Here is a 24902-nt window from a genome sequence, read left to right as displayed (position 1 = left end):
AAGGAGGTAAGGCAATAAACAGGCCATAATGGCGAAGTAATTACAATTTAGCAGTTTACACTGGAGTGATAGATGTGCAGATGAGGATGTGCAAGTAGAAATACTGGTGTGCAAAAGAGCAGAAAAACAAATATGGGGATGAGGTAGGTGGTTGGATGGGCTATTTACCGATGGGCTGTGTACAGGTGCAGTGATTGTTCAGCTGCTCTGACAGCCAATGCTTAAAGTTAGCGAGGGAGATATAAGTCTCCAACTTCAGTGATTTTTGCAATTTGTTCTAGTCATTGGCAGCAGAGAACTGGAAGGAAAGGCGGCCAAAGAAGGTGTTGGCTTTGGGGATGACCAGTGAAATATACTTGCTGGAGCGTGTGCTACGGGTGGGTGTTGCTATGGTGACCATTGAGATGAGATAAGGCGGAGCTTTACCTAGCAAAGACTGTATTTTGAGACAGGCTTGAATAACCTAAGGAGCCAATAGGCAGAGGGTAGCATAATTTTTCTGATTCTCTGTAACAATGGTATGGGTATAATAATGCAGTTTATTTTGTAAAGTGGTTTCTTGCATCAAACAACAACAATATTTCTGGTCACCTCCTTCTCCGAAGAACAAGTGGATAAACAGGTTAATGTCAATCCCTGCTGTCACGTTCTGACCTTAGTTCCTTTGTTTTGTCTTTGTTTTAGTATGGCCAGGGCGTGAGTTGGGGTGGGCAGTCTATGTTCCTTTTTCTATAATTTTGGATTTCTGTGTTTGGCCTGGTATGCTTCTCAATTAGAGGCAGCTGTCAATCGTTGTCCCTGATTGAGAAACATACTTAGGTAGCCTGGTTTCACTTTGGAGTTGTGGGTGATTTTTTTAACGTGTCAGTGTTTTGTTCCACACGGAACTTTTTCGGTTTTGTTTTTTCACGTTGTCGTTTATTTTTTTGTTCAGTGTTCATTATTCTCGGTCTCATTAAACTCGGTTTTTCTAATGACTGCCTGGTTCACCAACTACTTTGCAGACAGAGTTCAGTGTGTCAAATTGGAGGGCATGTTGTCCGGTCCTCTGGCAGTCTCTATATGGGGGTGCCACAGGGTTCAATTCTCGGGCCGACTCTTTTCTCTGTATATATCAATGATGTTGCTCTTGCTGCGGGCGATTCCCTGATCCACCTCTACGCAGACGACACCATTCTGTATACTTCTGGCTCTTCCTTGGACACTGTGCTATCTAACCTCCAAACGAGCTTCAATGCCATACAGCACTCCTTCCGTGGCCTCCAACTGCTCTTAAAACGCGAGTAAAACCAAATGCATGCTTTTCAACCGTTCGCTGCCTGCACCCGCACGCCCGACTAACATCATCACCCTGAATGGTTCCGACCTAGAATATGTGGACATCTATAAGTACCTAGGTGTCTGGCTAGACTGTAAACTCTCCTTTCAGACTCATATCAAACATCTCCAATCTAAAATCAAATCTAGAGTCGGCTTTCTATTCCGCAACAAAGCCTCCTTCACTCACGCCGCCAAACTTACCCTAGTAAAACTGACTATCCTACCGATCCTCGACTTCGGCGATGTCATCTACAAAATAGCTTCCAATACTCTACTCAGCAAACTGGATGCAGTTTATCACAGTGCCATCCGTTTTGTTACTAAAGCACCTTATTCCACCCACCACTGCGACCTGTATGCTCTAGTCGGCTGGCCCTCGCTACATATTCGTCGCCAGACCTACTGGCTCCAGGTCATCTACAAGTCCATGCTAGGTAAAGCTCTGCCTTATCTCAGTACACTGGTCACGATGGAAACACCCACCCGTAGCACGCGCTCCAGCAGATGTATCTCACTGATCATCCCTAAAGCCAACACCTCATTTGGCCGCCTTTCCTTCCAGTTCTCTGCTACCTGTGACTGGAATGAATTGCAAAAATCGCTGAAGTTGGAGACCTTTACCACCCTCACTAACTTTAAACATCTGCTATCTGTGCAGCTAACTGGTTGCTGCAGCTGTACATAGTCCATCTGTAAATAGCCCACCCAATTTACCTACCATACTGTTTTTATTTATTTACTTTTCTGCTCTTTTGCACACCAGTATCTCTACCTGCACATGACCATCTGATCATTTATCACTCCAGTGTTAATCTGAAAAATGTTAATTATTCGCCTACCTCCTCATGCCTTTTGCACACAATGTATATAGACTATTTTTTTTCTTTTTTCTACTGTGTTATTGACTTGTTTATTGTTTACTCCATGTGTAACTCTGTGTTGTTGTCTGTTCACACTGCTATGCTTTATCTTGGCCAGGTCGCAGTTGTAAATGAGAACTTGTTCTCAACTAGCCTACCTGGTTAAATAAAGGTGAAATAAAATTAAAAACCAAGATGAACACTTACCTCTTACCACAGCCATTGGTCCGATCCTTGCTACTCCTCCTCAGAAGAGGAAGAGGAAAGCCGTTACACCTGCATGTCTTTTTTTTCCAAAAGTCTCATGGAATGTAGGCCTACATTGAACACCAGACATTGGCTGCTACTGCAGACTGTGAGTGCAACTCAATATTAAGAAGGTGTTCCTAATGTTAGGAATACTCCGTGTATATTTATATTAGGAATACGGCCTGCTAATTTACAACTACTCAAAGAAGGCATGAAGCTTTGGGACAACAAGCACATAAGCCCAGCCTTTTCACATCACGTGTAATCACATCACCTTTCTTACACTGGTAGAATAATTATTTTTGTTGATCTGTGCTTATGGTACCTACGGAAGTCTATAATGTATCAGTGCAGGAGTGCAGTATTGTATGCAGGGAAGGAAGCAACAGCCGCTCTGCGGCAGCAACAGTTGGCTCTCAACAGTCAAGAGTTAGCTACGCCACAGACAGGGAGACGCACAGACACACCGGCACTCGGCAACCACAGATGGAAGGAAAATGAGAGTGGAGAAGAGAGAGGTCAAAAAAGACACCGCCACACCAGATGGTCACTCGGCAACCAGACACTGAAGGAAGGAACGAAGGAAGAAAAAGAGGACAAAAGAGAGAAAATGTCTCTACTCACTTGAGTCGTCCGAGTCATAGCCCTCCACGTCCGGTTCCTCCTCCTTCTTGCCAGTCGCCGCAGGTGTTGGGGCGGCGGCACCGCCAAACATCCGGTCCAGGTCGTCGCCGGTGTGGGAGTGGGCCGGGTCATCCCCAGAGTTGTGGCTGGCGGAGGAGGAGTGCAGCGAGCCGGCTCGGCTGAGGGCGGGGGGTGCTGTCGGGGGGAGACCCCGCGGGTAGCGGGGGAAGTAGTCAGAGATCTGCTTGATGGGCTGGATGGGGCCAGGGCACACGTCAATGGCCATGTGCTCCTGGATGCTGATGGTGGTCTTCTCGCCTTTGCGTTGTGTCATGCATGCGGTCCCTTGGAGCGCCCACCCAGCCCAGTCAAGACCCAGTCAAAACAATAACTATTCCCCAGGTGTCCCCAAATATACAAAAAAGGCTCCTCGAAAGTAAACACCAAAGCCAGCCAGAGAAAAAAAAAAATGAAATTTGAAGTTGTTCCTCTGAAGTCTATCCCTGAAAAAAAAGCCAGTAGCCTGAGTGGAGAGAGAGCTCCTAGCTGTTAGTGAGATGAGTAGGTCCTGGTGGCTCCTCGGACTCCCCCCCTCTAGCTTGTGCTGCACTGGGCTACATGGAGAGCCGTGGCTGGTCCGCCCTGCACGCTCTAACCATGCTGTCTGTCTGCCTCACACACTGCTTCCTGCCTGCTCTCTCTACCTCTACAACACACCCTGCACACGGCTGCCGTTTGTTTGTGTGCGCGAGAGAGTGAGAGAGAGAGAGTGAGAGAGAGAGAGGGGGTGGGGGTGGGGGGGGGGGGTATTGAGGAAGGAGGTGGGCTCAGCTGATGTCACCTCTTAGCAACCGAGCGGTAAACAGGGACCGCCGGTGCGGGTACTTAATTATGCTATTAGTCCCCATCCATCTGTCAAAGAGATGGAGGCTCTGCCGTGTGTGTGAGAGAGAAAGAGCATAAAGAGAGAGACTGCAGAGAATACCTATGCGTGCGTGTGTGCGCTTGCCTGTGTGCTGTGGAGTGAAAGATAAAATGTGTCTTTGAGGGAGCGTGTCTCTGATATAGGAGCACTACCTCAAATGTAAGTGTGTGTGTGAAAGAGACGTGAATAGCTCCGTGTGAGTGTGGGGACTGTAGAGCATAGGCATAATGTGTGACTGTAAGGAAGAGTGTCTGTGTACTTATGAGGAGCGCAAGTGTTTGTGCGTGTATATATGTATGTGTTTGTGAGTGAGAGAGAGCGAGCGAGCTAGCGACAAAGAGAAAGGAAGAAAAAAGAAAGAGAGGCAAAGTGTTTTGTGTGTAACACACAGGGAGAGAGTCGGACCCTGGGGTATCTCTGACCAGCCCATGTTTGGAATTAGCAGTGAGAAAATTAAACATTGGTCACCTTCTATCAAACAAATCTCTAGAGCAACAGGTGCTGAATAAAAAAGACCAACATAATTACAATTAACAATTGAAAAATGGAATGTCTGTGTAATCGAGTGGTAACACTGGCTGTGTTTAGATAGGCAGCCCAATTCTGATGTTTTATTTCATTCATTGGGCTCTGAAGAAAATTCTGATGTGATTGGTCAAAAGACCAATTAGTGGAAGATCAGAATTGGGCTGCCTGTCTAAACGCAGCCTTAGAGCCCAGATTGTTGTGGTTTCAATCCCCACAACCACCTATGATGTTATCAGGTCTTAATTTAAAATCAGTCCTTTTCAACTTTTCTAAATTAACTCACGGTTACGTAGAGTGGGAAAACAACCTCCCCTTGGGTGGGACGTCATTACTGTTTTTGAATTTTCTTCGTACCTTTTTTTGACTACATAACGTTAACAAATTGTCATAGTGGTATGGTGCTGGAGATAACGTATGAGTTTAAAAAGTAGTGAAATATCCATTCACGTGAAAAAAATTTGACTTTAAATGCCTTCTGCAAAGCACTGTGTTTGAAAATGGCCCACAAACATTGATTCTGTGTGTTTTTCAGATCTAGACTGTGCTCAGCCTTGGTTGTTCATCGTGGCTGTTGACACAGGTAGCGTGACAATGCTGACAAAAGTGAACAGCAGCTGTCAAAATGCAAATTGAGATGCATTGATCACATTGGGAATTTAGACATCTATAAGACTTTAATCTCACGTAAAAGATCATGAGTCCACACGACATCTGACAAGCTTGACAGGAGTCAGAAAAGGAATTTAATCTATTCATCAACAAATCACCTGATCAAGCAATCTGTCAACCTGCCAATCAAAATATACAATAAAGAAACCTATTGCAAAAATAACCAGCAAAACCATGAAATACATGTCCTAATTTAAATATAAATGAACCCCTTTTGACTGACGTTTAGCGATTCAGAGCAATTAAGCTATTAATGAATCAACGGTGTGTGGTGGCCATTCTTTGAGGGAAAATACTCAATGAGAGCAAATCTCATTAATTCCCAATCTATTTCTGACAATACCTCCAGAGGATTTCTCTCTTTGAGACTGAAGGGACTGATGATGACAGGCACATTTAATTCACTTTCACTTTCCCAAACTTTACAACAACAACAAAATGTAAATAACTAAAAACACCCAAGTCCATTGTTCCGAACATCTAGTATGAGCCCCCGTTGGCAGAGGCAAGAGGCAAGAGGCGAGAGAGAGAGAGAGAGTAGATGGACTGCATTTCTTATAAAAACAATATTTGAGGGAGTTGACAGACAGGAAACACTATTGGTGAGGACATGTTGATGTGAAATAGATTGACGAGATGGTGACAAATGGTGTGCGATATGTTGCTTTCCATCTGGGGTTTAATTCTCCGAAGAGACTAGCTCTTGTTGCTTTTTTCCTTCAAGGCTATCTTATGTATCTGGAAATGTGCACTACAAGGGCAGACTTTGAAGGTTCCATTTTTTTTTACGTGCTAGAGACACTGGTACATTTGAAATGCCCTTAAACCTCACTTGCTAAATGTTCTGTTACAGTTAAGGGTGTATTACTGGAAATGTTCAAAGTTTACCAGTAAACTACCAGAATTTTTGTATCTTTCAAGAATTCTATGTAATCTATCACAAGACACCTAGTGGCCCCTTTCCAGTACTTCAGATTATCACAGGTGTCTAATTATCTCTGGCCCTCCATGTGGCCTTATCACATGCAAAATATATTAAATAATTAAGAAGATTTGGATAAAGAATTTGAATGACTAAGCTGTAAAACATTATGTAAGCAATAAGGCATGAGGACCCGGGGATTATTGTGTGATAACTCCGACTATTGGCTGTTGGCTGAGGGCCGGGAACAACCCTTAAGAGGGAGTTATCCCACGATAATCTCCGGGTTCGAGGGCCTTATTGATATTATAAAACGGTTGCCAACATTTAAAAAAAAGATGAACTACATGTTTTCATTAATGAGTAAATGTGTTTTATTTCATCCTTCCATCAGACGGGCAAAAAAAAGGTGTTAGTTCTGAGGTTGCTAACCAAACAGGCTGGTCGTTAATTATGTTGGGACGTTTGGACCATAATTGTATTTTTCCATCCTGCAGTGGATCATTCTGGTCTGGAGCCTCAGCTGCCTATGGACAGACCCCAACCTATGTAACTCATCTTTTTAATAATTTAGCTAGCTACACTGGACAAAAATATAAACGCAACATGTAAAGTGTTAGTCCCATGTTTCATAAACTGAAATCAAAGATCACTGTTAGTGGGTGTTTATCTTTTGCCAAGATAATCCATACACTTGACAAGTGTGGCATATAAAGAAGCTGATTAAACAGTATTATCATTACAGAGGTGCACCTTGTGCTGGGGACTAAAAAGGCCCTATAAAATTTGTCACACAACACAATGAAACAGATCTCTCAAGTTTTGAGGGAGTGTGCAATTGGTATGCTGACTGCAGCAATGTTCACCAGTGCTGTTGCCAGATAATTTTTGTTTTTGTTAACTTGGCCGTACGTCCAACTGGCCTCACAACCACAGACCACATGTAAGGCATGGTGTGGGCAAGCGGTTTGCTGATGTCAATGTTGTGAACAGAGTGCTCCATTGTGGGGGTGGGGTTATGGTATGGGCAGGCAAAAGCTACGGACAACAAACAAAATTTCATTTTATCAATGGCAATTTGAATACACAGAGATACCGTGACGAGATCCTGAGGCCCATTGTCATGCCATTCATCCACCACTATCTCCTCATGTATCAGCATGATAAGCAGTTCTTACATGGCCTGCATACTCACCTGACATGCCACCAATTCAGCATGTTTGGGATGTTCTGGATCGACGTATACAACAGCGTGTTCAAGTTCCTGCCATTATCCACTTCGCACAGCCATTGAAGAGGAGTAGGATAACATTCCACAATCAACTCTTTGCGAAGGAGATGTGTCATGCTGCATGAGGCAAATGGTGGTCCCACCAGAAACTGACTGGTTTTCTGATCCAACAGATGCATATCTGTATCCCCAGTCATGTGAAATCCATTGATTAGAGCCTAATTAATTTAAATTGACCGATCTTATATGAACTGTAACTCAGTAAAATCTTTGAAATTGTTGCATGTTGCTTTTATATTTTTCTTCAGTATAGTTCCCAATGAAATGAAAAAGTGTTCATGAACATTAATCCCTTATTTATTATTCATCTTGTGTGCAATTTTTCACTGACACTGACTCTGCATTATCCACAGGGTAACTGTCAACTTCTGAGTCTGAAAATGGACACTGGAGGTGAAGGAATCTGCATTGTAAGTATAATTTCAATGTATTTTCAGACATCATTTTAGAAAATCGACAAGATAAGTGCAGAGAAGATGTGTACATTGTATTTTAGATGCAACCTTCCAGTGAGTCCCATAACACAATTGAACAATGGACCAAATTATTTGAGCAAAAAAATGTAAATGATTGAGTTGTCAGTCATGAGTCATTCATTCACCACTGCATCCTATATCAAAAGGTTGGCTGTCCTCATTAAAGTCTTGCTCTCACTTCATTATTCCTTTTTTTTTTTACAAAGCTCTACTACACAAGCTTCCAACTTACCTAACTTCGTTGCTAACGCATAAAAGAATGAGCTACCAAACCCACTTGCAGGATTGGTTAACACGAGGTCCCTCTGCTCTCGACCAAATTAGGTAAATACTCCTTTAGTTTTAGTGTCCCTCATTGTTGGAATAACCAACAAAATTCCTTGCATCTTGAATCCCTGCTGCCGCTACGGCAGGTTAAGACTCTGGTGTTGAATTAATTAATTGAGGATTGCAGTTGGACCACCTTTACTCAACACACAGAGAGGTTATTATTGTTTTATTTGGAATGTTACTTTTGCTTTCTGTTTAAAACGTTTGTACTCAGGGCACCATTGGGAATGACTGGGCTACCCTGAATAAATAAAAGTTAATACATTTAAAAAAAAAAAAAAAGTTCAATGTTTACCACAGCATTCTATTGTTATTTAGTGAGGAAATGTCATGCATTACATTTTTATGTAGCCTAGCTACAGTATGTAAGGTAAAAATTACATTTTCCATTCATTAAAATACATGGCAACACATATTCATGAAGTATATTTTACTAGCTACTACAGCATGCTGTCAAAATGTATTTTAAACATATACAGTACCAGTCAAAAGTTTAAACACACCTACTCATTCAAGGGTTTTTCTTTATTTTTTAACTATTTTCTACATTGTAGAATAATAGTGAAGACGTCAAAACTATTAAATAACACATATGGAATCACTTTGTAACCCAAAAAGTGTTAAACAAATCAAAATATATTTTAGATTCTTCAAAATAGACAAAACGCCCTTTGCCTTGATGACAGCTTTGCACACTCTTGGCATTCTCTCAACCAGCCTCAACTGGAATGCATTTCAATAAACAGGCGTGCCTTGTTAAAAGTTATTTTGTGGAACATCTTTATGTTTGTATTCTCATATTGTATTACTTCTTATTGTAGTTGCATTGTCTAGAAGAAACCTGCAAGTAAGCATTTTGTGTATAAAAATGGCGACGGAGAAGAAGGCAGACGTTTTACGTGTCCCCAACCAATTGTGTTTTTTTGTTTGTTTATTTGCGTTTTTTGTAACTTGTTTTTTAAGACTTCTTTTGACATGATGTTGCCGCTACCGTCTCTTATGATCGAAAATAACTTCTGAACATCAGGACTGCGATTACTCACCACGGACTGGCAGAATCCTTTTTTGCCTTTAACGAGTCTGACGAGCCTGACGCAAACTATATACTGCTTTTGCGGGAACAGGCCCAAATCCCTGTGATTTGCGTGAAGAAGAGGTGGAGAAAAAGGGGCCAAAAGGGCGGGCTGCCATCTGAGAATTCGTAGGGGATCGAATAAACCCCCACTTCCTTTCATTCTGCTAGCAAACATGCAATCTTGGGAGAATACAATAGATGACCTACGCCAAAAATTAAACTACCAACTGGACATTCAAAACTAATATCTTATCGACAACTCTATCAACATACATCTGGCTGATTATACGCTGTACCGGCAGGATAGAACAGCAGTGTCTGGAAAGACAAGGGGCGGCGGGCTATGTATTTTGGAAATAACAGCTGGCACACAATATCTAAGGAAGTCTCAAGCTATTGCTCGCCTGAGGTAGAGTATCTCATGATAAACTGTAGACCACACTATCCACCTAGAGAGTTTTCATCTGTGTCATGACGTTGGCCTGGGGGATAGGTTTATGACAATCATAAATACCTCTTCCCCCCTTTTCCCTTCTCTAACCTACTGAGGTTACATTTAAAAAACCCTTGGTTAACATAGAGATTATGGGAACATCAGTATGTGGGGGGAAATTAACTATATTCTGGTAATCTGAACAATTGAACATATGCAGTGGTACTTAATGAATATGATGTCAGTTCGGTTGTCATCTGAGATGTTCTCATCAATGATAAGATGACAAACTCTACAGTGGAAAGTCTACACAGAGTTATCAGATTCACATGGAATTGTTGTTCAATTTAAATGTTTGAATTTGATTTTAGCTTCTAAAAGGTGTGATTTGGATTTTCATAAGATGGGCTGCTCAATCAGTGGCCCTCCCATGTGAAGGGACAAGGGCTATAAAACTTTTCACTTTTCTCCCTTCCTATATAAAGCCTTGACGACAACATAACTTCCTGTTCCAATGAGGTAGGATGACGATCCTATGTCAGAATGGTTCAGATAAAACTACAGAACGAAGCCAACATCAGCATGAGCTTTGGTTGCGAATGGTATGAACTTTGAACTCTTATTCACGACAGAAGTGATACCTCCTAGTCGATGAGTTAGCGGACGCAGCTGCAAACGCAGGTCAGGGAGGAACAGACAGAGTATCCCATCTACCACACAACAACGTTACTACAATTTATCCAAGTGACCATCAGAGACATTCTTCAAAGGACAGAGGACTCGGTTTGGTAACACGGTCTTCCATCTACCACCAACCTACTGAAGCGCAGCTCAGAGTAAATATGTATTGCATTTTCCTTTTCCAAATGGGTGGCAATTTAGAATGCATAAGATACTGTATTTACGATAGCACAGCTTCTCCCCTTTGTTCCCCAGTCTCCTGCTCTTTCACTCAAACCCAGCCCATTTTCCTTTGTGTAACAAGCTGTCATATCTGTTCCTCCCATTAGGGACATTTTCCAATGACGTAAAGAATTATCCAGGTATAATTCATTCTTTGTATATGTAATTCTGTGTGATTAGTTAGGTATTTAGTAAATAAATAATTAAACCCAATTTTGTATTGCTGATTCAAATTGTTAGCCAGGGTTCTTGAAGATAACCAAGAATTTAGAACTTTCAGATGAGACTGAAGTAAGATGAAGATGAATGTTGACTGCAATGGATGTAAAATAATTACTAGTTCTTTAAGAGTTTATTCGGAAGATAACAGCTCTATAAATATTATTTCGTGGTACCCGACTCTCTAGTTAATTACATTTACATGATTAGCTCAATCAGGTGATATTAATTATGGAGAAATTATTTTATAGAATAGCATGTCTTAGCAATTAATCCGGCATAGCCAAAGACACAACAATCTGCATTTCTCGTAGTTGTTTTACGTACCACCACAGACTGAGGCTAGCACTAAGACAGCATTGAATGAGCTGTATTCCGCCATAAGAAAACAAGAAAACGCTCACCCAGTGGTCCCCACAGTGACCGTACATACATACCCCAACCAGAAGCCATGGTTTACAGAAGACATTCGCACTTAGTTAAAGGCTAGAGCTGCTGCTTTCAAGGAGTGGGACTGTCACCCGGAAGCTTATAAGAAATCCCGCTATGCCCTCCGACAAACCATCAAACAGACAAAGCGTCAATACAGGACTAAGATCGAATCGTACTATACCAGCTCTGACATTCGTCGGATGTGGCAGGGCTTGCAAACCATTACAGACTATAAAGGGAAGCACAGCTGAGACCTGCCCAGTGGCACGAGCCTACCAGATGCGCTAAACTACTTCTATGCTCGCTTCAAGGCAAATGGCACTGAAACATGCACGAGAGCACCAGCTGTTCCGGAAGACTGTGTGATCACACTCTCCGCAGGCGATGTGAGTAAGACCTTTAAACAGGTCAACATTCACAAGGCCGCAGGACCAGATGGATTACCAGGACGTGTACAGTGAGCATGCGCTGACCAACTGGCAAGTGTCTTCACTGGCATTTTAACCGTTCCCTGTCCCAGTCTGTAATACCAACATGTTTCAAGCAGACCACTATAGTGCCTGTGCTCAAGAACACTAAGGGAGTCTACCTAAATTAGTACCGACCTGTAGCACTCACATCTGTAGCCATGAAGTGCTTTGAAAGGCTGGTCATGGCACACATCAACACCATTATCCAAGAAACCCTAGACCCACTCCAATTGGAAAACTGCCCCAATAGATCCACAGATGATGCACTATTGCACTCCACACTGCCCTTTCCCACCTGGACAAAAGGAACACCTATGTGAGAATGCTATTAATTTACTACAGCTCAGCGTTCTACACCATAGTGCCCGCAAAGCTCATCACTAAGCTAAGGACCCTGGGACTAAACACCTCCCTCTGCAACTGGATCCTGGACTTCCTGACGGGCCACCCCCAGGTGGTAAGGGTAGGTAACAACACATCCGCCACGCTGATCCTCAACACAGGGGCCCCTCAGGAGTGTGTGCTCATCCCCCTCCTGTACTCCCTGTTCACTCATGACTGCACGGCCAGGCACGACTCCAACACCATCATTAAGTTTACCGATGGCAACAGTGGTAGGCCTGATCACCAACAACGATGAGACAGCCTATAGGGAGAAGGTCAGAGAACTGGCCGTGTGGTACCAGGACAACAACCTGTCCCTCAACATGATCAAGACAAAAGGAGATGATCATGGACTATAGGAAAAAGGGACTGAGCACGCCCCCATTCTCATCGATGGGGCTGAAGTGGAGCAGGTTGAGAGCTTCAAGTTCCTTGGTGTCCACATCATAAACAAACTAACATGGTCCAAGCACACCAAGACAGTCGTGAAGAGGGCACGACAAAACCTATTCCCCGTCAGGAGACTGAAAAGATTTGGCATGGGTCCTTAGATCCTCAAAAGGTTCTACAGCTGCACCATTGAGAGCATCACTGCCTGGTATGGCAACTGCTCGGCCTCCAACTGCAAGGCACTACAGACGGTAGTGCAAATGGCCCATTACATCACTGGGACCAAGCTCCCTGCCATCCAGGACCTCTACACCAGGCAGTGTTAGAGGAAGTCCCTAAAAATGGTCAAAGACACCAGCCACCCTAGTCATAGACTGTTCTCTCTGCCTCCGCACGGCAAGCGTTACCGGAGCACCAAGTCTAGGTCCAAGAGGTTTCTAAACAGCTTCTACCCCTAAGCATTAAAACTCCTGAACACCTAATCAAATGGCTACCCAGACTATTTGCATTGCCCCCCCTCTTTTTCACCCACTGCTACTCTCTGTTGTTATCTATGCATAGTCACTTTAATAACTCTACCTACATGTACATATTACCTCAACTAACCGGTGCACATTGATCCTGTACCTCTACCCCCTTGTATATAGTCTTGCTATTGTTATTTTACTGCTGCTCTTTAATTACTTGTTACTTTGACTTCTTATTGATATTTATTTTAACTGTATTGTTGGTTAGGGTCTCGTAAGTAAGCATTTCACTGTAAGGTCTACCTGTTGTATTCGGCGCATGTGACTAATAACATTTGACTTGATTTGATTTGATATCCCGTACATACGACTAATAAAATCTGAAATACTGCCAAGAATCACTGCCATGAACCAGACAATACAATCTCCATACAAATCAGTGTTAGTTTGAGCCAGGTCTATGAACAATATAAACACTAGAAAATCCACTGGGGATTTAAGTAACTGGTAGAATAAAACAGAAAATCAATCCATTATTAGGCTTCATGCCAATAAATGAGATGAAGAGCTAAGAGCTTGTATTCTCTTAATCAGAGGACAACAGAAGACTCCAAAGAGCAAAACAAACAGGGATTTTTATTTTCAGAGATGAATACAAGGCACCTAGGCAATGGTTGGACCACTGTGCGGCAGTAACTGGAGAAGGGACTTTGGTAGTGTTGTAGGGCACTTCCTAGGGACTTGCAGTAGGTATGTGTTGTAGTGATCTTATTGGGTACTGAGGTACGGAGCTTTAGTAGAGCACTTCTTCGGCAAAGTTTGCAGAGTAAAGTGTTTTTTCAGAGACAAGGGGAAATCTCCAGGACTTCCCATCTAAAGGACTGAGGCCAAGTGTTTCCCTGCGTTTCACAACAGCAGCACGTGGCCCTAATGATCAATAGGTTCTGTAAAGAATTAACAAGAATTGTAATTGGAGTACTTGATAGTGTGTGATTAACATGGTTCCCCATATTCATTTAGCAGCGGCCCACCGCTGCTCAATCATTGCTACCGCTGCAGCAAATGTCATTTTTTAAAACATATTTCTGCAGAGAAGCGCTTTTAAAGTCCCAGTAAAAAAAAAAAAAAATCCTATGTTTAATATATATTTTCACACTATGAGGTTGGAATGATACAGTGAAATTGTAAAAATGATTATAATGCCCTTTTAGAGCTTTTTGAAAAAGCCGCCTGAAACTTCAGACTGTTTTGGTAGGATGGAATATTGGCCTGCCTGGTGATATCACCAAGTTGTAAATTAGTTAATAGACCAATAAGAAAGAGTTCCAACCCTCTACAATCTAAAGTTCAATGTGTTTCCATTGCATTTTCAACTTTACCAAAAACTGTTGCAATAAATAGCAAATGTGCCACGGCAGTCATGTCACCAGAATAAGACCTGTTGGAAAGGAGCATCAATGTCATCAGTGTGCATTCAACAGCCTGTGAAATTCATCCTAAATTACACTACATGACCAAAAGTATGTGGACACCTGCTCGTCGAACATCTCATTCCAAAATAATGTGCATTAATATGGAGTTAGTCCCCCCGTAGCTGTTACAGCAGCCTCCACCCTTCTGGGAAGGCATTCCACTAGATGTTGGAACAATGCTGCGGGGACATGCTTTCAGTAAGAGCATTAGTGAGGTCGGGCACTGATGTTGGTGCGATTAGGCCTGGCTCGCAGCCAGTGTTCCAATTCCCCCCAAAGGTGTTTGATGGGGTTAAGGTCATGGCTTTGTGCAGGCCAGTCAAGTTCTTCCACACCGATCTCGACAAACCATTTCAGTATTGACCTTGCTCTGTGCAAACTGTTGTCACAAAGTTGGAAGCACAGACTTTTTTACTTAATGCCACTCTTGGCACAAAAATTCAAGCAGCTCGACTTTGTTTGATGGCTTGTGACCATCCATCTTCTTCTTGATCATATTACAGAGGTTTTCAATGGGGTTCAGGTCTGGAGATTGGGCTGGCCGTGACAGGGTCTTGATCTGGTGGTCCTCCATCCACACCTTGATTGACCTGGCTGTGTGGCATGGAGCATTGTCCTGCTGGAAAAACCAATCCTCCGAGTTGGGGAACATTGTCAGAGCAGAAGGAACCCACCAAATATCACAGTGCGAGATCTGGAGAGGCCGAACAAGCCACAGTGTCTCGCACCCATTGTGAAATTTGGTGGAGGATCGGTGATGATCTGGGGGTGCTTCAGAAAGGTTGGAATCGGGCAGATTTGTCTTTGTGAAGGACGCATGAATCAAGCCACGTACAAGGTTGTCCTGGAAGAAAACTTGCTTCCTTCTGCTCTGACATTATAACAAAATCAATGGGGGCCCCATGCCATGACAAAAATAATCCTGAATGTATCTGTCTAGCTGTTATTTTGATGATTGTTCTTTTTTAACGATGGTCTTACTAAAAAATATATAGGTCCATTATCTTTTCTACACAATTATTTTCTAAAAAAGGCATAGAAATACAAAAGATATCTCTAATGTATTTACCTAATTAAAACAAAAAAGACAATCGGTACCTAATTTCGCTCTCCCCAACCCCAAAGTATAAAGACACCAGTCCATGTCTATGCCTCATACAGTGTGGGAAGGCATATGGAGCCTCTGGCCGTGTGTGGTTCCAAGAGACCCTTGGCACCACTTCAATATGTTTTCAATGCAGATGCTTTTTATCTGGCCACCTGACACTTCATTATAAGCGTGAAGCCGTTGCCATGGTAACCTCAAAAATCAATGACTGGGACAATGACCCACCCACATCTATTGGAAGACACTGTCTGTAAAATACACAAATGTGGTCTGAACCTCAGCCTCTAGCTAATTAAAAGTCAGTCTTTAATTTCAACTGTCTCACTGTATTTTTACTATAGACAGTGAAAGAGCTCTATTTGAGATCGATATGTATACTGGAAAAATATATAAATGCAACATGTAAAGAGTTAATGTTTCATGAGATGAAATAAAAGACTCCAGAAATGTTCCATACGCACAAAAAGCTTATTCCGCTAAAGTTTTGTGCACAAATTTGTTTAAATCCCTGTTCGTGAGCATTTCTCCTTTGCCAAGATAATCCATCCACCTGACAGGTGTGGCATACCAAGAAGTTGATTAAACAACACGATCATTACACAGATGCACCTTAGTGCTAGAAACAATATAAGGCCACTAAAATGTGCAGTTTTGTCACACAACACAATGCCACAGATGTCTAAGTTTTGAGGGAGTGTGCAATTGGCATGCAGGAATGTCCAACAGAGGTTGCCAGAGAATTGAATGTTAATTTATCTACCATAAGCCGCCTCCAACGTTGTCTTAGAGCACTGGTTCCCAAACTTTTCCCGTACCCCTTCAAACATTCACCCTCCAGCTGCATACCCCCTCTAGCACCAGGGTCAATTCACTCTCAAATTTTGTTTTTTTGCCTGCCACAAGCCTGCCACACACACAAACTATACGGTACATTTATTAAACATAAGAATGTGAGTTTTTATCACAACCTGGCTCGTGGGAACTGACAAAGAGCTCTTATAGGACCAGGGCACAAATAATAATAATAATTTATATTTATTTAGCCATCTTACATATAAAACTTTTTTTGTTCATCGAAAAATGTGAATAACTCACAACAGGTTAATGAGAAGGGTGTGCTTGAAAGGATGCACATAACTTTGAAATGTTGGGTTGTATTGGAGAGAGTCTCAGTCTTAAATAATTTTCCACACACAGTCTGTGCCTTTATTTAGTTTTCATGCTAGTGAGGGACGAGAATCCACTCTCACGTCGGTATGTGGTTGCAAAGGGCATCAGTGTCTTAACAGTGTGATTGGCCAAGGTAGGATACTCTGAGCGCAGCCCATTCCAGAAATCTGGCAGTGGCTTCTGATTAAATTATATTTTCACAGATCCGCTTGTTGCAATTTCGATGAGGCTCTCCTGTTCAGATATCGGTAAGTGGACTGGATGCAGGGCATGAAAGGGATAACCAATCCAGTTTGTGTCATCCGTTTCCGGAAAGTACCTGCGTAATTGCACACCCAGGTGAGAAAAAACATCACCCAGATAGGCCAGTCGTGTGAGACACTCGTCATCATGCAAGCGGTCAGACAAGTGAAAATTATGGTCAGTAAAGAAAACTTTAAGCTCGTCTCTCAATTTAAAAAAAACGTGTCAATACTTTGCCCCTTGATAACCAGCACACTTCTGTGTTGTAAATGCGTTACATGGTCGCTGCCCATATCAGTGCATAGTGCAGAAAATACACGAGAGTTCAGGGGCCTTGCTTTAACAAAGTTAACCACTTTTACTATAGTGTCCAAAATGTCTCTCAAGCTGTCAGGCATTCCCTTGGCAGCAAGAGCCTCTCGGTGGATGCCGCAGTGTACCCAAGTCGCGTCGGTAGCAACTGCTTGTACGCTCGTTACCACTCCACTATGTCTCCCTGTCATGGCTTTTGCGCCATCAGTACAGATACCAACACATTTTGACCACCAAAGTCCATTTGATGTCACAAAGCTGTCCAGTACTTTAAAAATATCCTCTCCTGTTGTCCTGGTTTCCAGTGGTTTGCAGAAGAGGATGTCTTCCTTAATTGACCCCCATAAATGTAATGGAGATATACCAGGAGCTGTAAAACATAGAATTCACTGGCTTGTATGCGAAGCAGTACATTTTCAATTCAAACATCTCCTGCCATGTCACTGATGCGTTGTGAAACAGTGCTGTTTGATGACGTCATTGTCTGTACAGTTTTTTGGGCTTTTCCCCCCAGCATTGTCCCAGCCATATCCGCGGCAGCAGGAAGAATTAAGTCCTCCACAATATGATGGGGCTTGCCTGTCTTAGCCACTTGTTCGGTGCTTTCCCGGGTAAGGGATCAGTAGCTCTTCGGCTGCATCAGATTCACAACTGTCAGTGTCCATGCTAGCTGGGCTAACAACAAATGCAGAATTACTGATGCTAGCATTGGATGTGCTCATGGAAGCAGAACAACTTGTGTTGTCGACAGGTGCAAGTGTAGTACTGCTGGTAGTAGCAGTACTACCAGTAGAGCTGGTATGTGTTTCTATGGATGCGGGATTTACTTTTTTTAACCATTTATCAATTTTCGAGCAAACGTAATGAGTGCAGCAGCTACGTTTGACTACATACGAACCATTAGTGGAATTCACGCAAAAGAGTAAAGGTTAAGGTGTTGGATGTTAATTATTTGACTAGGCTGCCTGTATTTGACATTGTGTTGTTATTTCACTCTACACTAGATGGTTAAAATTTTGGCAGTGAAACGAGGCTACTCAGGCGAATCACATTTTTGTGAATGTGAATCACGTTTTTCTTTGGCATACCCCCGACGGCATTGCGCGTAACCGAGTTTGGGATGGTCTGAGATGAGCCTCCCGGACAGCTGATGAAACTGGGTTTACACTACTCAAGAATTTCTGCACAAACAATCAGAAACCGTCTCAGGGAAGCTCATCTGCGTGCTCGCCGTCCTTATCAGGGTCTTGACCTGACTGCAGTTCGGCATCATAACCGAGTTCAGTGGGAAAATGCTCACCTTCAATGGCCACTGGCATGCTGGAGAAGTGTGCTCTTCATGGTTTCAACTGTACAGGGCGGATGGCATACGTGTGGGTGAGCGGTTTGCTGATGTCAATGTTGTGACCAGAGTTCGCCATGGTAGTGGTGGGGTTATGGTAAGGGCAGGCATAAGCTACGGACAATGTCAATGGCTATTTGAATGCACAGAGATACTGTGACAAGATCCTGAGGCCCATTGTCTTGCCATTCATCCGGCCACCATCACATCATGTTTCAGCATGATAATTCATGGCCCCATGTCGTAAGGATCTGAACACAATTCCTAGAAGCTGAAAATGTCCCAGTTCTTCAATGGCCTGTATACTCAGCAGACATCACCCATTGAGCATGTTCGGGATGCTCTGGATCGATGTGTACGAGAGTGTTCCAGTTCCCGCCAATATCCAGCAACTTTGCACAGCCATTGAAGAAGAGTGGGACAACAGTTTGGACACACCGTCTCATTCAAGAGTTTTTATTTATTTATACTATTTTCTACATTGTAAAATAATAGTGTAGACATCAAAACTATGAAACAACACACATGGAATCATGTAGTAACCCAAAAAGTGTCAAACAAATCAAAATGTTATATTTAAGATTCCTCAACGTAGCCTTGATGACAGCTTTGCAAACTCTTGGTATTCTCCCAACCAGCTTCATGAGGAATGCAGTTCCCACATATGCTGAGCATTTGTTGGCTGCTTTTCCTTCACTCTGCGGTCAATCCCAAAACATCTCAATTGGGTTGAGGTTGGGTGATTGTGGAGGCCAGATCATCTGATGCAGCACTCCATCCCTCTCCTTGGCCAAATACCCCTTCCACAGCCTGGAGGTGTGTTTTGGGTCATTGTCCTGTTGAAAAACAAATGATAATAGGACTAAGGGCAAACCAGATGAGATGGTGTATCGCTGCAGAATGATGTGGTAGCCATGCTGGTTAAGTGTGCCTTGAATTCTAAATAAATCACTGACAGTGTCACCAGCAAAGCACCCCCACACCTCCTCCTCCATGCTTCACGGTGGGAACCACACATGCAAAGATAATTTGTTATGCGTCTCACACGGCGGATGGAACGAAAAATCTCAAATTCAGACCAAAAGACAGATTTCCACCTGTCTAATGTCCATTGCTCATGTTTCTTGGCCCAAGCAAGTCTCTTATTATTGTTGTCCTTCAGTAGGGGTTTCTTTGCAGCAATTTGACCATTAAGCCCTCTCCTCGCACCTACCTGGGCTCGAACCAGGAACACATCAACAACAGCCACCCTCGAAGCATAGTTATCCATCGCTCCACAAAATCCGCGGCCTTTGCAGAGCAAGGGGAACAACTACTCTGAGTCTCAGAGTGAAGGCATCCAGGTGAGTCCAGTGATGGTGACAGGTGTGCATAATGAAGAGCAGTCTGGCGTCCCCGAGCGCCAAAGAGGGAGTGTGGGAGGAGGCATGGCAGTAATGTGCATTTGACCAAAAATAAACCAACTTCACAGGAATGCCCCTGTTTGTGTGTATCAGGGCTCAGCATAGCCTTCAGGGCTGCCCGCTGGCCCGCAGAGGTTTTGGAAAAACTCCAGACCAGTCGATCATACCCGTCAGTGAAAAATATTGTAATAATGATATTTAAAGTCTGGGCTAAATACAGATTGTTTGTTTATTATATCGATTACTTATTCCATGCACGCTGCACACATATAGTCTACAGATAATCTTTCAGGCAGAGAGAGCGCACAGCTCTCAAACAGTTGGTTCTTGTGTGGAGCAAGAACCGAAGACTGACAGTGGTAGGGGTAGGAAAGCGGTAGAAATTATTTTCCAAGTTATATCTACCAGTCAATGCTAAGTCATGAATGGGTTTACAAACCATGTATTTAAAAAGTTCAAAGTCATTGTTGAATATGTTCGATGAGTAGTTCAGTCATGGAATAGCCTACGTTTAAAATCAGTAAGTTCAGTTATGGTAGCCGATTTTAGAAGCTCTACTGCTCAAATATAATTAGTCTGTGATTTAATTTCTGATCCATTTTTTATGAGAGATAAATGTTTCCTGCCACTTTCGTTTGTGTCCCGCTGTTTCAATTGAAGGATGTTGAGCTAGTCTGTTGCGGTTGTTTTGGTAAAACCATGTGCGCTTATTATGAGCAAGACAACATCGAATGTTGTAATTGAACGGGAAAACCAAGTTTAAGCCAAAGTGAACACGGTTTTTGGTCCCTTAATAATTTTAAAACAGGATACAATAACCCCTCAAACACTCTAACAGGTCAAATGGCGAAACTGACTAGCTACCACATGGACAGACTTTGGACATTAGTGTGTTTGTCTCGGGAGCATGCTTTCTATTTAGTCAGGCAATGCTCACATTATTATGATATATTTTAGAATGTAAAAATAATGTGAATGTCAATGCAAAATGCCATTGGGTGCACCTACCAAAAAATGAAATTATTCTTAAAGTGGTGATGCATACTTTTTGGCATACATTTTGTGGGGGGAGTTTTTTTTCTATTGGCTAATAAGACAATCAATATTTTACTGCAGTGGGCAAAAATCAGGGTCACGCAGACTGTTTCTTGGTAGTTGTAAACAAAACTACTTTGAAACAAAAGTATACACCTCACACACATGCTTATGGGCTTAAAATAAATGACACCTGTACCATGTCAGATAGAGTTGAAATGTATAACATTTTGAGTTGACATCCCAATATTACACTTTACATACATCACAGAAGACTGAAATATAACAAAATCGTTTGACATAGAAACAGCAGATTTTTGATGTTTAAAAAAAGTAATGTTTATTAATTATGAAATTATGAAACATATGAATAACACTCCACCCATGAGGCCACTAGAGGGTGATTTGGTCTTTTGACTGCAGGAAAGGGCAAAATGTAGGTCCTTAAAAATTACAATTAAGTCCTTGAAATTTTTTTATGTAAATGTCTGTATGAACCCTGTATAGGCTACTTGCTCAGCCCGTAAATAAACAATAATATCACCTGCTATTGAAATTATGCACGCATCATTCGGTTTCCTGAAGGATCTTGACCCGGGCCAGTATATATTTTTTTCTCCATTCGGGCCAATAGCTTTTAGTTGGCACTGGCCCGGCGTGCTACTGACAAATTTACCTAAATGCCGAGCCCTGTGTATGCGGTGTGCGTAGGGCCTATATGTCTACCACTTTGTTTAGCTGTTAGCAATGCTAATGATAGCCTAACCATCTTCGGGTAGATGTAATTAAAAGGTATCTACAAAGTAGACATGATAATTTGCTTTAGTGGCCATTTGTTTTAAAAACTTCCTCACAAGTGCCCTACAGAAACACCGCTAGCCAATCACAACTGGCTGGCTTGTTCAGCACCTCAATTAAAGAAAAAACATTTTCAGATTTTTCCCAAGACTTCAAAAATAGTCCGCTGGTGTGGTTGAAGCATTGCAGTGGACTTAGAAAAACACAAAATATTTTTAAAAAAGTGTTATTTTGAGAGCGAAAACCTGAAAAAACTGAGGGAAATCAAAGTCCTTTTCCCTGCTTTTTTTTATTTGTTGCTCTCTAGAGGATTTAGCAGAAAGGAATACTTTGAAATCTACAATAAATAAATGTTGTACTTCATTTTAACAGTCTCTTTTCTTTGCTGTTACAGTAAAATCAATTCAAATATATGTAATAACACAAGGGCATGCTCATTTAAAAGATGGCTAGTCAGTATTAAACTGGTTATGTATGGAATGCAGGAACATTATTTTTTTAATTGGTCTGACCAAATCATGTGCTGCCATTAACTAAAAATGTTGGTACGGTAGCACCAGTGGAAAAGGTTAGTGCTTTCTATGTCAGGTTCCATGCTACAATATGTCTTCTCTATGCCAGGGCACATGCTACAATAAGTCCTTTCGATGTCAGGGTCCATGCTATATTATGTCCTCTCTATGCCTGGGTCCATGCTACATTATGTCTTCTCCATGTCAGGGTCCATACTACATTATGTCCTCTCTATGCTAGGGTCCATGCTACATTATGTTCTCTCTATGTCATGGTATGCTACCCAAGTAAACATAGGTAAACTTTGTCACTTAAACTGTAGTAGAGCATCTACCTTGGCTCCCCTCCCTCCCTGATCCACAAAGTGAGCATTAGACATAGGTTATAATGCTACATAAGCTGACCAGCTATTAAACTGAATTGCAAAATCTGGCAGCACACTAAGAGGCATTCTGACCTTCGAATCAGGCGGCAAGACTTTTCCTTTATTGATTTCCCCTCCACTCTGCCAAGCAACAGAACAATTAGATTTATCAGAGAGACATGACCACCAACCAATGTGACAGGTGCCTGTTGCTTAGCTACACTTTGAAACAGCGGTGATATGTGAATGCTTCCATACAGACATTACACAGTAGGTAGTTTAAAGCATAACAGAGAATTTTTGACCAAACTTTACTTGGCAATACTTCCTCAATTTCTGACTTGGAAGACAACACAGCTTCCTAACTTCCATGTCTAATTGTCTAATTTTGAAAATACTCCATTATTAAAGTTGTTTCTTCCAAGTCAGGAATTAAGGAAGTCAGAAATTGAGGAAGTATTGCCAAGAAAAGGTTGTTCGAAAATTCTCTGTGCTATGCTTCACACTACCTACTGTGTAACGGCTGACTGGAAGCATTCTGAGTGTGAGGCACATTTTTCTGAATCTCTTGAGTTAGGTGGTGTTCAATCTAAGAGCAAACATTTCACACAGTTCATTAACTTAGAGAATCAGCACTCAATCAGCACACAATCAGCACTCCATATGGCTGCCATATTAACCCCAGTCTACTGAATGAGTAAGGGAGTGTGGGGTACATTGATTGGGCACGACAATCGTCAAACAGCCAAATAATACTGACAGCAGGACAGTGTGTAAATTAAAGTGTCAATAACTCAAAATACAAACTCCTCACTAGTTATTGCTATGAATCACAAGTTTTCGGTAAACACAAGTTTGACATCGTCGCTGTGAATTTTCTTTCACCTGAAATCAACAGCGGGGAGACAATCCTGCAAAAAAAAAAAAAAATCCTGAGAAAATCAACAACAAATCAACATAACAAAATGGGACGGACTTGTGCATAATGTCTGTGAAAGATTAGTGGAATCTGTGAGAGTAGCTGGACAGGTAGGATGACTGACAGTGAAGGTGAACAGGTGGTCACGTGTCAGGTGACAGAGGAATGGATGAGACTGAGGAATTCCTTTAACCATAAAGTAGTATATTTACTGAGTAGTCTGTGCTGCATCACAAAGGAAACAAATAACATGTATCCAATCAGATTCATAATCAAAGATCAAATCATATCATTCATTATTAACACAAGTTAGGGTGGTCAACAGTTCAGTTCATTAAGTCAATAGTAATCATCCGCGAGACATTTAGGCTTGTAACTATTTATCATAAATCATGAAAGAATACAAACAGGGAATGGTTATACAATCTATAATCCCCATTATCAAAGTCTATCAGTTAGCAAACAATGACGTTTCTCATTTCACTCTTTCAATTGTCTTCATGTGTACATATAATCCATTTCAATACATATGAACCATATCGATTGCATAATTGGCCTATGAGGATCCGTAGGGCCGTGATCATTGACAATTCACATTACACAATATGTTTGAAGCTGCGCTCCAAGCCGCGCTCCGCGGTAATAACTATTAACAGTAACTGAATGGCCCACTCTCCCGATCGCCACAGATAATTCAGATGTAAGGTAACATAGTCGGTGGACTTACGTGGATTCATGGACGCACAGAACTTCTGGATCAGATGGAGTTAAGGAAGAGAAAGCAGCGAGATCAGGCGATGGCAATTTCCTCCTTTTATGGAGTTGAAATCTGTTGGACATTTCCACCTGACCTAATTAGAGCGCCCCTGGTCCAGCTGAGTAAATGGCAATGAATTAAAGGAGTATTCCACCAACTCCATGGGCCTTTTCTACAGTCTGTCTTCATCAATCCACCACATTCATGCTCTAAGGGTGCTTGCTGTTAAATATGTTAATTCACCAATGATATCCCACTCAAAGATTCAACCTCTTCGTGCAGAGGTCATAACCTTCACATCTTCCCACAGAAACATCAATACATTTTTAGGGGCCAGTGAATAAATAACGTAGCTAACTAAATTATTCAGACAGCGTCTATCATATCAGGGAGAAATGTAACTCTCGAAAGCATGGTCGGTGGGTTTGTTTGTGTGAGAGGGGTGCAGGTTTAAAGCCAAATGGTAATGTAAGGAAGTGGTACGCACCTCCAGTTTCGA

At 42.1% G+C, this 24902-nt stretch overlaps 1 protein-coding gene across 1 annotated transcript in view; it reads right to left on the bottom strand.

Moving 5' to 3' along the window:
• LOC139418081 (double C2-like domains, beta) overlaps positions 1–24902 on the bottom strand; it is a 282128-nt gene that overhangs the window by 162347 nt on the left and 94879 nt on the right. The window contains exon 8 of the mRNA XM_071167258.1: positions 3054–3248. Coding sequence (XP_071023359.1) covers positions 3054–3248 — 195 coding nt within the window. The remainder of the gene's footprint in view (positions 1–3053; positions 3249–24902) is intronic.

The sequence above is a fragment of the Oncorhynchus clarkii genome, chromosome 10, assembly GCF_045791955.1.
Source record: "Oncorhynchus clarkii lewisi isolate Uvic-CL-2024 chromosome 10, UVic_Ocla_1.0, whole genome shotgun sequence".
Classification (NCBI taxonomy): Eukaryota; Metazoa; Chordata; class Actinopteri; order Salmoniformes; family Salmonidae; genus Oncorhynchus; species Oncorhynchus clarkii.
The sequence above is the reverse complement of the archived record's forward strand: the minus strand, read 5'-3'. Positions and strand labels throughout refer to the sequence as shown.